Source organism: Plecotus auritus, assembly GCF_963455305.1.
Source record: "Plecotus auritus genome assembly, chromosome: 10".
Classification (NCBI taxonomy): Eukaryota; Metazoa; Chordata; class Mammalia; order Chiroptera; family Vespertilionidae; genus Plecotus; species Plecotus auritus.
This window is the reverse complement of record NC_137785.1, coordinates 58,923,222-58,936,210: the sequence shown is the minus strand read 5'-3', so window position 1 is coordinate 58,936,210 and position 12,989 is coordinate 58,923,222. Positions and strand designations below refer to the sequence as shown.

At 60.5% G+C, this 12,989-nt stretch overlaps 1 protein-coding gene across 1 annotated transcript; it reads right to left on the bottom strand.

The window, feature by feature from the left end:
• Positions 1-2,792: 2,792 nt before the first annotated feature.
• SNX20 (sorting nexin 20) lies at positions 2,793-8,888 on the bottom strand. The gene is made up of 4 exons (XM_080644389.1): positions 8,767-8,888; positions 6,903-7,040; positions 6,302-6,456; positions 2,793-3,859 (listed from the first exon to the last, which is right to left on the bottom strand). The coding sequence occupies exons 2-4, from the start codon at positions 7,030-7,032 to the stop codon at positions 3,191-3,193; spliced, it is 954 nt and encodes a 317-aa protein (XP_080500515.1). The 5' UTR covers positions 7,033-7,040; positions 8,767-8,888; the 3' UTR covers positions 2,793-3,190.
• Positions 8,889-12,989: the final 4,101 nt, after the last annotated feature.

Here is a 12,989-nt window from a genome sequence, read left to right as displayed (position 1 = left end):
GAACCTTCCTCTTAGTGGGCTCAGCCAGGGGAGGGGCTGCCTCCTTCCTGGGCCCCGTCCTGGGTCCCCGGGATGGAAGAGGTTCCTGCCTCAACATCGCCTTCCTGCTTCCCCTCTGCCCACAAGTCTCCCCTCCCCAGGCTGCCCTGGCCCCTCCTGAGCTTCCCCTGTGGCTCCCTTCCACACCTCCTCCTCCGAGAAGCCCTCCCTGACCATTTGGCTGAGGGATAATTGTGTCTGCTCCACTGCCGGGTCACATCGCTGTGATGTGGACACCCCGCTCTTGTCCTGGAGCTGCCCTGTCTGTGTGACCTTGAGTGAGTCCCCTCTCCAAGCCTCAGTTTCCCCACCTGTAAACAGACACAGGTGAAGAGACCTTAAAGGGTGCCTCAGGGTGAATTTCCAGCTCTGCTCAGTGTTGGCTGTGTGGCCTCCGGCAAGGCACTTAACCTCTCTGGGTGTCTGTGTCCTGCCTGTTAAGTGGGATCAGGACACCGCCCAAGCAGAGCTGGACGGGCAGTGGCGAGGGGAGCCCTGGACACCCAGTAGGGCTGGGACAGTGCTGGGCAGCTCTGCTTCTCGGCACCGAGGCGGCCCCTGACATGCCGTTTTCCCACGTGTCTTGGGGGAGGCATCCCAGGCACAGGTCTCACGGCACGTCTAATCCCGTCCCGGGGGGCCACGGGGCAGGAGGCAGAGGCTGCTGGGGCAGGCTGCTGTCTGAAGGAGCCCCCAGCCTCTGGGGAGAGGGCCCAGAGCGGTTGCCAGGTGCGAGTGAGCTGGCCTGAGCTACCAGCTACGCAGGCGTCCTCAAACTTTTTAAACAGGGGGCCAGTTCACTGTCCCTCAGACCGTTGGAGGGCCGGACTATAGTTTAAAAAAAAAACTATGAACAAATTCCTATGCGCACTGCGGGCCCGGGACGCGTCGGCTGCTAAGCAGGACAGGCAGCGGCACCTGGCAGGCTGGATAAATGTCCTCGGCGGGGCCGCATGTGGCCGAGGGCGGTAGTTTGAGGACTCCTGAGCTGCTACAGGTTCCTGGCCCTGCGGTGGGGCAGGTGTGTGGGAGGGGCCTAGGTGTGTGGGAGGGGCCTAGGTGTGTGGGAGGGGCTTAGGTGTGTGGAAGGGGCCTAGGTGTGTGGGAGGGGCCTAGGTGTGTGGGAGGGGCCTAGGTGTGTGTGTGTGGGGGGGCTTAGGTGTGTGGGAGGGGCCTAGGTGTGTGGGAGGGGCTTAGGTATGTGGGAGGGGCCTAGGTGTGTGGGGGGGCTTAGGTGTGTAGGAGGGGCCTAGGTGTGTGTGTGGGGGCTTAGGTGTGTAGGAGGGGCCTAGGTGTGTGTGTGGGGGCCTAGGTGTGTGGGAGGGGCCTAGGTGTGTGGGAGGGGTCTAGGTGTGTGTGAGGGGCCTAGGTGTGTAGGAGGGGCCTAGGTGTGTGTGTGGGGGCTTAGGTGTGTAGGAGGGGCCTAGGTGTGTGTGGGGGGCCTAGGTGTGTGTGTGGGGGCTTAGGTGTGTAGGAGGGGCCTAGGTGTGTGTGGGGGGGCCTAGGTGTGTGGGAGGGGCCTAGGTGTGTGGGAGGGGCCTAGGTGTGTGGGAGGGGCCTAGGTGTGTGGGAGGGGCCTAGGTGTGTGTGGGGGGGGCCTAGGTGTGTGGGAGGGGCCTAGGTGTGTGGGAGGGGCCTAGGTGTGTAGGAGGGGCCTAGGTGTGTGGGAGGGGCCTAGGTGTGTGGGAGGGGCCTAGGTGTGTGGGAGGGGCCTAGGTGTGTGTGGCGGGGAGGCTGGGAGGCAGGAAGACAGATGGGGAGAAGACAGGCGAGTGGATGCGGCTCCTCAGGCACCTCCCATTTAACTTGCCTACCTAGCGGGCCTCCCGCTTTCACCTGCGCAGACAGGAATCACTTGTGACGAAGGGGAGGGGGCTTGTCATGTGGATTCTAACTCAGTGACTCTGGGGTGGGGCCCGACATTGGGCATTGCTGAGCAGCTCCCCGAGAGGTTGATGGTTCTGATCCCTGGCCTGGGTTGTGGTGGGCCATGCGGAAGGCTCCCTGGAGGAGGCGGCACGGGGAGCAGAAGGACTTGTTCCAGGACCTGAGAAGCGCGTGGGTCCTTGACTTCTCCAGCAACAGGGAGACGCCAGGAGGAGACGCCTGTGAGGGAAGAAGACTGGCCAGAAGCCCCGGAGACCGACGGGCCACAGCTGCCAAACACCTGGGAGGGCAGCGCCGAGTGCCACCCGGAGAGGAAGCCTGGGTAAGTGCATTCCCTGCGCACCGAGTGGGAGCCAGCCCCGCCTTGGGGTCCTAATGGGGACCTCCCTGATATGATTTTGTAGGTCCCCTCCGCCCCGTTATTAGGTTTTTAAAAAACCTCTCTCTACTGCACACATGCACCGAATATGTGTGATTTTGAGGTGCACACGACCCCCACATTCAGCATCCGCCCTCGTCACGGGCCTGGTCCGAGGCTGACTTCCTCTGGAGAGAGTCGGCTTTCACGATGCCAGGTGCCTGGCCCCAGGGCCTCCCCCCCCCCCCCACTTTGCCAGGACCTCCCTGTGGAAGAACTTTGGCCCCGGGGTGTGCATCCAGACCCCAAACCCGCAGCGCAGATTCTAGGAGATTCCCCACCCTCACCCGTGCCCCATTAGACTCACGGGTCCCTCGCTGTCCCTCTGCACCCAACAGGCTGATGCCACGTGGACCCTGACATCCGGGGCCAGCTCTTAGCTCACCCAGCTGGCTGCCCGAGCTGTCTACTAAACTCCCCCACCCCCTGTTGGGCTTTCTTTCTTTTTAAAAAATATATTTTTATTGATTTCACAGAGGAAGGGAGGGGGAGAGAGAGATAGAAACATTAGTGATGAGAGGGAATCAAGGACCGGCTGCCTCCTGCACGCCCCACACTGGGGATGGAGCCTGCAACCTGGGCATGTGCCCTGACCTCCCGGTTCATAGGTCCACGCTCAACCAGTGAGCCACACCAGCCGAGGCTGGGTTTGTGGTTTTGAGATCAAGGGAGCCTGGCATCTAAGGGACATGGGGGGGGGAGGGGAGTTGGGAGGTGGGGGGAAGGGGCTCAGCTGGACACAGCTGGGGAAATGGAGGACTACAAGTGGCCCCAGTGGCTATTCCATCCAGGAGGCACCCCGACAGCCCACAGGGCCACGGCGATCCCAGATCCGCAGCTCGCGGCTCAGCCCAGGTACTCGCGGACGGCCAGCTCCTTGAGGGTGAGGCCCCGCGGGCTGGGCTTGCGCAGCTGGCTGTCCTCCAGCCTCTCCTGCAGCGACACGAAGTCCTTGCCCAGCGCGTAGGCCAGGCGCACCATGGCGTCCAGCAGCGGCACGTAGTAGCGGTGGCCCTCCCGCGCCCGCAGCCGCTCCAGCGCCCGCTCGCCCGCCGCGAAGGCCTCCAGGGGGCGCTCGAGCTCGCGGTGGCACACGAGCGCGGCGCACAGCGCGGGGACCACGGCGGCGGGGCAGTGGCCCGTGAGCTTCTCCTGCAGGGGCAGCGCCCGCCCCAGGAGGTCCAGCGCCCGCACGTACTGGCCGGCGCGCAGGCAGCCGAAGGCCTCGCGGAGCTCGGGCCGCGTCAGGAAGTCGATGAACTCGCGGGAGCGGCGCACGCAGCGGATGGCGTAGAGCTGGCGCAGGTACTCGCGGAAGGCCCGCGTGCGCGCCGCGATCAGCTCGGGCTCGAAGTTGCCCACCAGGTGCTTCTTGGGGAAGGCCACGTCCTCGATCTCCTCCGGGAAGGCCCGCAGCAGGCCGCGCTGCAGCGTCTGGAAGTCGGAGTAGCGCCGCTCCAGGACGGCCTTGGTGCTGTCGAAGCTGCCCGTCTGGATGACCACGACTTGGTACATCTGCGGGATGGAGAGAGAGAGAGAGAGAGAGAGAGAGAGAGAGAGAGAGAGAGAGAGAGAGAGAGAGAGAGAGAGAGAGAGAGAGAGAGATGGCCTTGGATGGAGCGCATCCCCAGGAGGGTCTGAACGGACAGAGCGAGCCTGGGGACGGAAAAGAATGATGATGGGGATGTAAAGCACACCCTGAAAATGGGCTTTTTTTTTTTTTTTTGTAATATGTTAATCTTCAACCCGAGGATATTTTTCCATTGATCTTTCAGAGAGAGTGGAAGAGGGAGGGAAAGACAGAGAAAAAAATGGATGCCGATTGGTTGCCTTCTGCACGTGCCCTTAGCGGAGCCTGCAACCAAGGTACATGCCCTTGACCGGAATGGAGCGGGGGACCCTTTGGTCGGCAGGCTGACGCTCTATCCACTGAGCCAAACCGGCTAGGGTGGGCTGTTCTATGCGATTCTGTTTTAAACTGCCATCGGGTCGGGCTGAGCTGCAGAGGTGCATGGTGACAAGAGTAAGGAGGCAGCGCCAAGGGGGCATCTCGGGGAGAAAGAACTCAGGAACGGCCCCTTGGCGATGGGCAAGGAGACCCCTGAGTGGTGGCGGTGCTCTTATATCACCGTCCAGGGTAAGCAGACGGACTGTCCTTAGTGTATGCTAGCTTCATGCCTGTGTTGGTGGCCAGAGCTGTTTCATGCCTGGGGCGCATAAAAATAAAAATAAAAATAAAAAGCGACCATTGGGAGCCTTTGGGCATACTTTGAGTGGGCACGTACAGCCATTGGCACAGCTCAGACACGCTGCTCCGCATTCACCCATCGCAGACCCTAGAACACTGTTGGCTCCTATAGTGATTTCAACCAGTTATTGTTTCCAAGTGTTTTCTTCTTAGTCACATTTAAAGGGACACAAAGGTGACTTTTAGAAAACAAACCCGAAAAAGGACCAAAAAATGAACACAGGAACGGCCCAGGACTGGATTAGATGGGGGCGCCCAGCGCTCCCCACTTGGGAGGGGTTTTAAGGGCTGTCCTGGCAGCGACACCCCTTTTCCGTTCTCTCTCAAGAGGATACCGATGAAGGGCGCAGACGGCCCCGTCATATCCCCCCACCGCGGTCTAGCTGCTAACCCAGGGGTGGGCAAACTTTTTGACTTGAGGGCCATAATGGGTTCTTAAACTGGACCGGAGGGCCGGAACAAAAGCATGGATGGAGTGTTTGTGTGAACTCATATAAATTCAAAGTAAAGGAGCGGAGGGGAGAGCAAGAGAACCGGATAGAACAGCCGGATCCGGCCCGCGGGCCGTAGTTTGCCCACGGCTGCACTAACCTCTCTGAGCCCCGCTGGGTGAGGGTGAGCGAGTTGCTGCCCTGGGACCAGTGGGCAGTCAGCACGCAGTGTCAGTCCTGCCGTCACGCCCGTCCCCCAAAGGTGCGGCGTGGCCCTTCCGTGGTCAGTAACGTCTCCCCGACACAGGCTGACGTCCTGCCGTGACAGAGCAGCTTCCCACCCACCAGGCGCTTTTTTTTTTTAAATCCTCACTGGAGGATATTGTTCCCATTGATTTTTAGAGAGAGAGGAAAGGAGGGAGAGAGAGAGAAACATCTATGTGAGAGAGACACATCAATGGTTGCCTCCTGTCTGTGCCCTGATCGGACCTGCCTCCCACGTAACGTGCCTTTGACTGGGAATCAAACCTGAGACCGTCCAGGGCTCAGGCCGATGCTCCCCCCCCCCCCCCCCCCCCCGCCCCGCGGAGCCACACCGGCCAGGGCGCGATCAGCTTTCTTTTCGGCAGGGACCTGGCTTTCCTATGGGAGGCATTTTTCTTTCTTTCTTTTTTAAAAAAATATATTTTATTGATCTTTTACAGAGAGGAAGGGAGAGGGATAGAGAGTTAGAAACATCGATGAGAGAGAAACATCGATCAGCTGCCTCCTGCACACCCCCTACTGGGGATGTGCCCGCAACCAAGGTACATGCCCTTGACCGGGATCGAACCTGGGACCCCTCAGTCCACAGGCCGACGCTCTATCCACTGAGCCAAACCGGTCAGGGCTGGAGGCATTTTTCTTAGAGATGCATCTATTTAGTGTTTTCCCAGAAGTGACCCATTTTAAAGGAAACCCCTAGGGAAATGATAATCTCCATGATACAGGGATGTGGACAGCATGGCGAGGGGGATAGATGACCAACCCCAGAGTATGTGGGATAAGGGCTAGTTCCTCGTGGGGATCGGGGACCGTGGCTCACAGGTCCGGCCCCCACGGCACCTCACACAGTGCCCAGCGTGCCAGCTTGCTCTTTGACCCTGTTCCCCAGCATCTTCCCCAGCAGAACCGTGAGTGAATGTGGGTGAGCCCTTCCAGGCTGGGGAAGCCGAGGCTCGTAGACCTGGCCCCTGGCCCCTGACCCCTGACCCCGGGCAGGGAGGAGGCGGTGCTTACCACAAACCTGGACAGCGTCCCCTCCTCGATGCGGGCCGAGGCGATCTCGAAGAGCAGCCTCACGGGCTTCCAGACGCCCTTCTCGCCCCGCCAGTACTCCTGCAGCTCCCGCGTGGTCATGCTGGAGTGGGCGCTGGGGCTGCCGGCGGCGGCGTCTGCAGGAACAGCACCCCGAGGCCTTGGACCAGGGCCGTGCACGGGGGGGGCCAGGCCTGGGGGGATGGCCAGGTCTGCCTGGGATGGGACATGGGCTTCCCAGAAGAGCTGTGGCTCCCCTACCCCCATCCCCCCAAGAACGGGGCCAGCCGGGCCTCACAGCCCGACCCGGGGCCCCACCTGGCTGAACCCATCCTGCTCCTGACGGACGACCTGAGGTGGCCCCTGCTCCCCAAGCGGCTTGGGTTGCAAAATGCAACGTGTGTCACATGCTCCACTTCCCACCCGCCGCTGGGCCACTGCGCCCGGCTCCGCGGCTCCTTCGGGATGAGCCGAGCTGGGAGAGTTCCCTGCTGTCTCGTGGCATCTGCTGAGGTACCCACGTGTGTGTTTCAAACGTCTTCCCACCCCCGTTCCCCTGGCCACGCCCCGCGCTTCCACTCACCCGGGTCCCCTTCAGGTCCTGGAGCGGGGAGGCCAGGGCCAGCGGCGGGCGCTTCCTGCCTGGCCCCTGCCGCGCTCGGGGCTGTGAGTCCTGCCCATCCGGGGCTCCCGGGGTGCTGGGCACTTGCCATGCCCAGGGCTGCCAGGGGGACAAGAGAGAACAGTGAGTGCCACTCGGGGTGGGGCCCTGGGGGGGGCCTGGGAGGCCTAGGACCCGTCTCATGGTCCCCACTGCTGGGCCTCCCTGCCCATCCAGCTGTCCGGCCCACTGCCGGCTGCTAAACCAGGGCCCAAGGCCAAGCAGGTCCTTCCTTGTTAGGATCCTTACGTTACCAGTTGCTCTGAACTTCTTATTTAATTTAATTTTTTTTTCAATATATTTTTATTGATTTCAGAGAGGAAGAGGGAGAGAGAGACAGAAACATCAGTGATGAAAGAGAATCACTGATCGGCTGCCTCCTGCACGCCCCCTACTGGGGATGGAGCCCGCAACCCGGGCGTGTGCCCTGACCGGGAATCAAACCTGCGGCCCTTTGGTGCCCAGGACGACACTCCAACCCACTGAGCCACACCGGCCGGGGCCACCGACCACGTCTTCCCCCACTTCCTAGTCCCCCGGGTTCTTCACACCCACTGTCTTCTTCACTGCCCCCCAAACCTGTCAGGACTCCGGGAACAGAGCGGGGCTGGCCCAAGGGCCCAGGGTTGCTGAGTGTGTGTCCAATGAGCCTAGCCGAAAGCTGTGAGCCCCCCGCGGAGAAAGCTGTGAGCCCCCGGCGGAGCCTCTGCCCGCAGGGCCCGCTCCCTCCCTCCGCGGGAATCCGGGGCCGAGGCGTGTGGAACCTCCGCTTTATGATAAGAAACCGAGACTTCAGAGCAGTCGGTGGCGGGCAGGGCATGGGGTAGGACAGAAGGTCGCCTGTCTGCCTCCGGGGTCCCCAACACCTGCTCGGGGCAGGAGGCGGCGGGAGGCAGTGAGTGACCCCTGTGAAGGAGCTGAGGGAAGGAGCTGACCGGGTGCCTGGCCCGTTCCTTACCTTCTCTGTGCCTCAGTTTCTTTTATACAAACAGAACCCACTCCCTGAGGCTGGCGTCCTTGGGCAGCACCGCTCAGGCCCCCTGCCCCCCCGGCACTGTCTAACAGTCCCTCTCTTTATCTGACATACGATAGATGCTTCGAGAACTAATTGAGAAATAAAGGACTCTCAATCAAGGTAGAAATTGGAGCAGCATTGTAAACGTCTGAGACAGATGAGGAAGAGGGACCATGAACACATTAGCAGGAACTCAAAACACGAAGGGTGCAGGTGGCCTGGGTCTGCAGGTGGGTCCCGGGGTGGGGCTGGGCTTGAACTCTGGCCTGTCCGACTCCAGGCCTGGTCTGCACCCCTGTGCTCCTGTGGCCTGGACAGAGGGGGGCCACGCTGCTGGAACAGTCCCAGCTGCCACCAGAGCCTCCTCGGCGGAGGGGTGCTGGGGGCTTGGAGAAGGCAGATTCCCTGGCTCCCAGCATCAGAGTCCAGTCTAGCAGGTCTGGGGGTGGGCCCTGGACTCCCCATGTTGCATAAGTCGCCTAGGACAAGGCTGGTGCAGGGGTTCCCTGGCACCACTGTTTGAGAAACACAGGTGTGGCGCCGCATCCCCCAGGTCCAAGAGGGGCTGTAGAAGCGCCTGGAACCTTCCAAAGGAACTGAGGCCGCGGAGGGTTGGGGAGCGGCTCCCTGGGCTGTCCCAAGGCGCACCGAGGCTGCCACCCACCCTTCTCGGGCCCACACTTCCCCCACCAGGTACTGACGGTGGGTCCCGGACTGCTGGGCTCAGGCCTTGGGGGCAGAGGGGCACTAAGCTTGGGATCAGACACTGACCTCTGACCTGCGCCTTCTGGCCCTGTGGGTGTGCAGGGGTCCGGGAGGGGTGTCATGGGGCCCCCTTCAGCTCTGCATTCAGGCTCCGGGCCGCGGCTTTGCTAAGTTCCCCGTTTGAAAACAGGAACTAGGCTGGGTGGCCTGCTCCGGGCGCCCCAGCCCATTGGCTGCTGAGGAGGGTCGAGCGGGGCGCCCAGGCAGGGGAGCAGAAACCCCCGCGGGATCGCGCGGGGCCTCACTGCCCACAGCCTCGCAGTGGCCTGGACACCCTCCGGCCTTTGAGCCTTAGTTCCCAAAGCTCTATTTTTTTAAAATCCTCACCCAAGGGTATTTTCCCATTGATTCTTAGGCAGAGTGGAAGGGAGGGGGAAGAGACAGAGAGAAACATCGATGTGAGAGAAACACACCGATGGGTTGCCTCCCGCACCAGCCCTGACCAGGATCCGGGCCGGGGAGGAGTCTGCAACTGAGGTACCTACCCTTGACCGGAATCGAACCCGAGTCCTCTTGGTCCTCCGGCCGACGCTCTATCCACTGAGCCACACTGGCCAGGGCTCCCAAACCGTCTTAGTGTTTGCTGTCCTATGCTATGAGCTAGGCATTGACAGATGGGGACCACAGCAAACATTTAAGTGACTGAGCGTCCTGCGTGTTCGCGCGTAGCTGGATTCTGTAATTATTTTAAAAAAAATATATTTTATTGATATTTTACAGAGAGGAAGGGAGAGGGATAGAGAGCTAGAAACATCGATGAGACAGAAACATCGATCAGCTGCCTCCTGCACACTCCCTACTGGGGATGTGCCCGCAACCAAGGTACATGCCCTTGACCGGAATCGAACCCGGGACCCTTCAGTCCGCAGGCCGACGCTCTATCCACTGAGCCAAACCGGTTTTGGCTGGATTCTGTAATTTTCACTGTTGTACTGCCCCGTCATTGGAACACAGCATTTGTGAGCCTTTGGGTTGGCCTGTTGCTCGTTTTCAGCGCTGCTGGGACCATTCTGACACAGGCACGCGAGGGCCCGTGTGGGTTTGGGGTGAAACGACGGGGTCTTAGGGGGTGGATAGCTGCAGCTGGACCGGCCGTGTCAAACCCGCGTGGCTGTATGGGCTTGCATCCCCACCGCGGTGCGTGGGCGTCCGGGCGCTCCACATCCGCGCCGACACCTGCTGTGGTCGGCCGCGTTCATGGAGCCATTCTCCTGGGCGGCGGCGGCCTCTTGCCGTGGGTTCCAGTTGCACCCGCTCCTGACCAGCGATGCTGCGCCTCTTTTCCTGGGCTGTTGCCGTCTTTCTTTCTTTTTTTTTTTTTTAAATATATTTTATTGATATTTTACAGAGAGGAAGGGAGAGGGATAGAGAGTTAGAAACATCGATGAGAGAGAAACATCGATCAGCTGCCTCCTGCACACCCCCCACTGGGGATGAGCCCGCAACCAAGGTACATGCCCTTGACCGGAATCGAACCCGGGACCCTTAAGTCCGCAGGCCGACGCTCTATCCACTGAGCCAAACCGGTCAGGGCTGTTGCCGTCTTTCTATTCTCTTTGGCGAGGCGTCTGTTCAAGTCCGTGGCTCACTTTGTTTTGTTAATCCTCACCGGAGGATATTTTTTTCCATTTATTTTTAGAGAGAGTAGAAGGGAGGGAGGGAGAGGGAGAGGGAGAGAGAAACATCGATGTGAGAGAGACACGTCAATCGGTTGCCTCCTGCAGGTGCCCCGTCCAGGGCCAGGGGTCCAACCTGCAACTCAGCTACGTGCCCTTGACTGGGAATCGAACCCGCGACCCTTTGGTGCCAGGGCCAGTGCTCTAACCACTTACCCACACTGGCCAGAGCCATGGATCACCTTTTGATTGGATCATTTTCTTCCTGGTCTGTGCCTTGACCTGCCAGCGGGCGAGCCCTTGAGTGCAGGGCCGCACCTCATTCAACTCTATCTTGCCCGCAGATGGCCCTCTGAGCCGGGGGCCCCGGCTTGGTGTGGAGCGAGGCCGAGCGCGCTCTCCCCTCCTTCCTGGACTGAACCTGTGAGATGCCAGGTAGACAGACAGCCCTCCTCTGCCATCCTGCGAGCCTCGCACCCGCAGCCAGCAGCCACGGCAGAGAGCGGGAGTCACTGCTTCCCCAGTGGGGGCGGGGGGCGCTCTGTGGGAACCCCCGGGTGCAGAGTGTCTGGCCGGGCAGCAGGAGCTGGCTTCTCGGCAGCACAGATGGGGGTGAGGAGCTCCACGTGTCTACGAGGCAGGCAAGGCCCCGTGGCCGTGAAGGGGGGTTAGGACCGAGTGGACCCCCTGGAGTGCTGGGGCCAGATGGTGAAGAGGGGGCACCGAGGGGTCCCGGGGCATCAGGGGAAGAAAGGCTGGCACCTCAGAGTCCAGGTGGCTCTTTCAGAATTCAAACTGCCTGGACCCTCCGTGGCTTCTCCCGGCCTTCGGGGTAAATCCAGACCCCACCTGCGCCTGCCCCCTCCCCCGCACACTGCGTGTGGTCCTGGCCGGCTGAGCATCACTTACACTGAGCAGTGTGGGCCCTGCTCCGTCCTCAGACACGTCCGGCCCTTCCCTGGCCCTGCCTTCAGCCGCGATGCCCTCTCTTGCTTATGCCACTCCTCGCTCTCCTTTTCAGGGTGCAGCGTGCTGCTCCCTCCCTTTGCGGCCTCCCCTGGCCCCTCTGTCCAGACCTGCGTTGCTTATGTGTTCGCTTTCTTATTGCTGGTCTCCAGCACTGGGGTGGCGGGACGCTGTGTTGGCGGTCTGTCCCTGCAGCAGGACCTGCCACGGTGCCCTGGGTGCTGGTCATTGCTGTGTGCACGAAGGAATGAGCCCTTGAGCGGATGAATGAGTGAATGAATGAATGCATGAGTGGGTGATGCAGAGGGTGGTGGTCTGGGCTGGGTTCCAGCTCAGCCCTGACTCACAGGGTGCCTGGGGGAAGCCACCGCCCCTCTCTGAATGTCAGCTTCCGGAATTGCAACATGAGGTCGTTAAGGATCCTCCCCCAACCATAGAGCAAGCAACAGGAAACTGTACCCTACCACTCCCCACCACCCCAGGTGTCCCACAGTTGGGAACCCCAATACTCACACACCTTTTTTTTGGGGGGGGGTAAATGCAACAAGAATGGATCACTGACAGCTGCACCTCCACAGGTCTGGCAAGGAAAACCTGAGCCAGGGATATGGGTAGCCGAGTCAGTTTATCTCTCCGCAGCTGGGCATACACACGTAAGCCTTTTACAGATCTCAGAGGTCCTTCCGCCGTGTGACCCAGCAGTTCCCCGCCCGGGTATTTATCCCAAGAAAATGAAAACATGAACTCAAAAGGATATCATGTTTATAGGGGTGAGAGGCCGACACCCAAGACAACACAGAAGAAAACCTGTAGCGTGCAGAGAAGTGCAACGGAGAAAAGTACAAAATCAACCAGGGAAAGAGGAAGCCGTGTAGGTGCCCAGAGGAACAGCTTTCCAGGCAGAGAACAGCAGATGCAAAGGCCCAGAGGTGGTGGCGCACCTGGCACAGGCCGGGAACAGCAGGTGGTGGCACAGAGTGAAGGAGGGTGAGTGTGAGGAGCGGGGTCCCCGAGGGCGCGGGGTGCCAACCGCAATCCAAAAGCCCCTCCCTGGCTTTTACTCTGAAAGGGGAGTCACTGGAGGGATGTAAGCAGAGCAGCGGCACCGAACTAGACTTTCATTTTTAAACCGGTTCGCATTGCTGCTGTTGGGAGCATGGCCCACGGCTAGGCCCTCTTGCTGTCGCCCAGGTAAGAGATGCCAGGGATTGGGGCGCAGGAGGGGGTCATGGAGGTCTAGCAAGAGGTGGCTGCGTTCTGGGTGTATCTTGCAGGTCAAGCTGGAAAACTTTCTCCCAGGTGGGCTGTGGGGGATGAAAGATGAGTGGGCAAAGTTTTCCGGTTGCTCTCTCAGTTTTCTTCCCCCACCCCCCAATATATCTTTATCGATGTCAGAGAGGAAGGGAGAGGGAGAGAGAGCGAGAAACATCCATGATGAGAGAGAACCATCCATCAATCAGCTGCCTCCTGCACGCCCCACATGGGGGATGCAGCCCGCAACCTGGGCAAGTGCCCTGACTGGGAATCAAACCGTGACCTCCTGGATCATAGGTCGACGCTAAGCCACTGAGCCCCGCTGGCCCGGCACCTGTCAGCTTTCTTAAGGGATCTCCTCTTGGGGGGCATTTAGGAGGCTCTGGCTTTCCA

Coding starts and splice junctions, on each gene's coding strand:
- SNX20 (XM_080644389.1), bottom strand. CDS start 7,032: ATGGCAAGTGCCCAGCACCCCGGGAGCCCCGGATGGGCAGGACTCACA. Junction 6,457..6,902: donor AGGACCTGAAGGGGACCCGG/GTGAGTGGAAGC, acceptor CTGTTCCTGCAG/ACGCCGCCGCCGGCAGCCCC. Junction 3,860..6,301: donor GGACGCTGTCCAGGTTTGTG/GTAAGCACCGCC, acceptor TCCATCCCGCAG/ATGTACCAAGTCGTGGTCAT.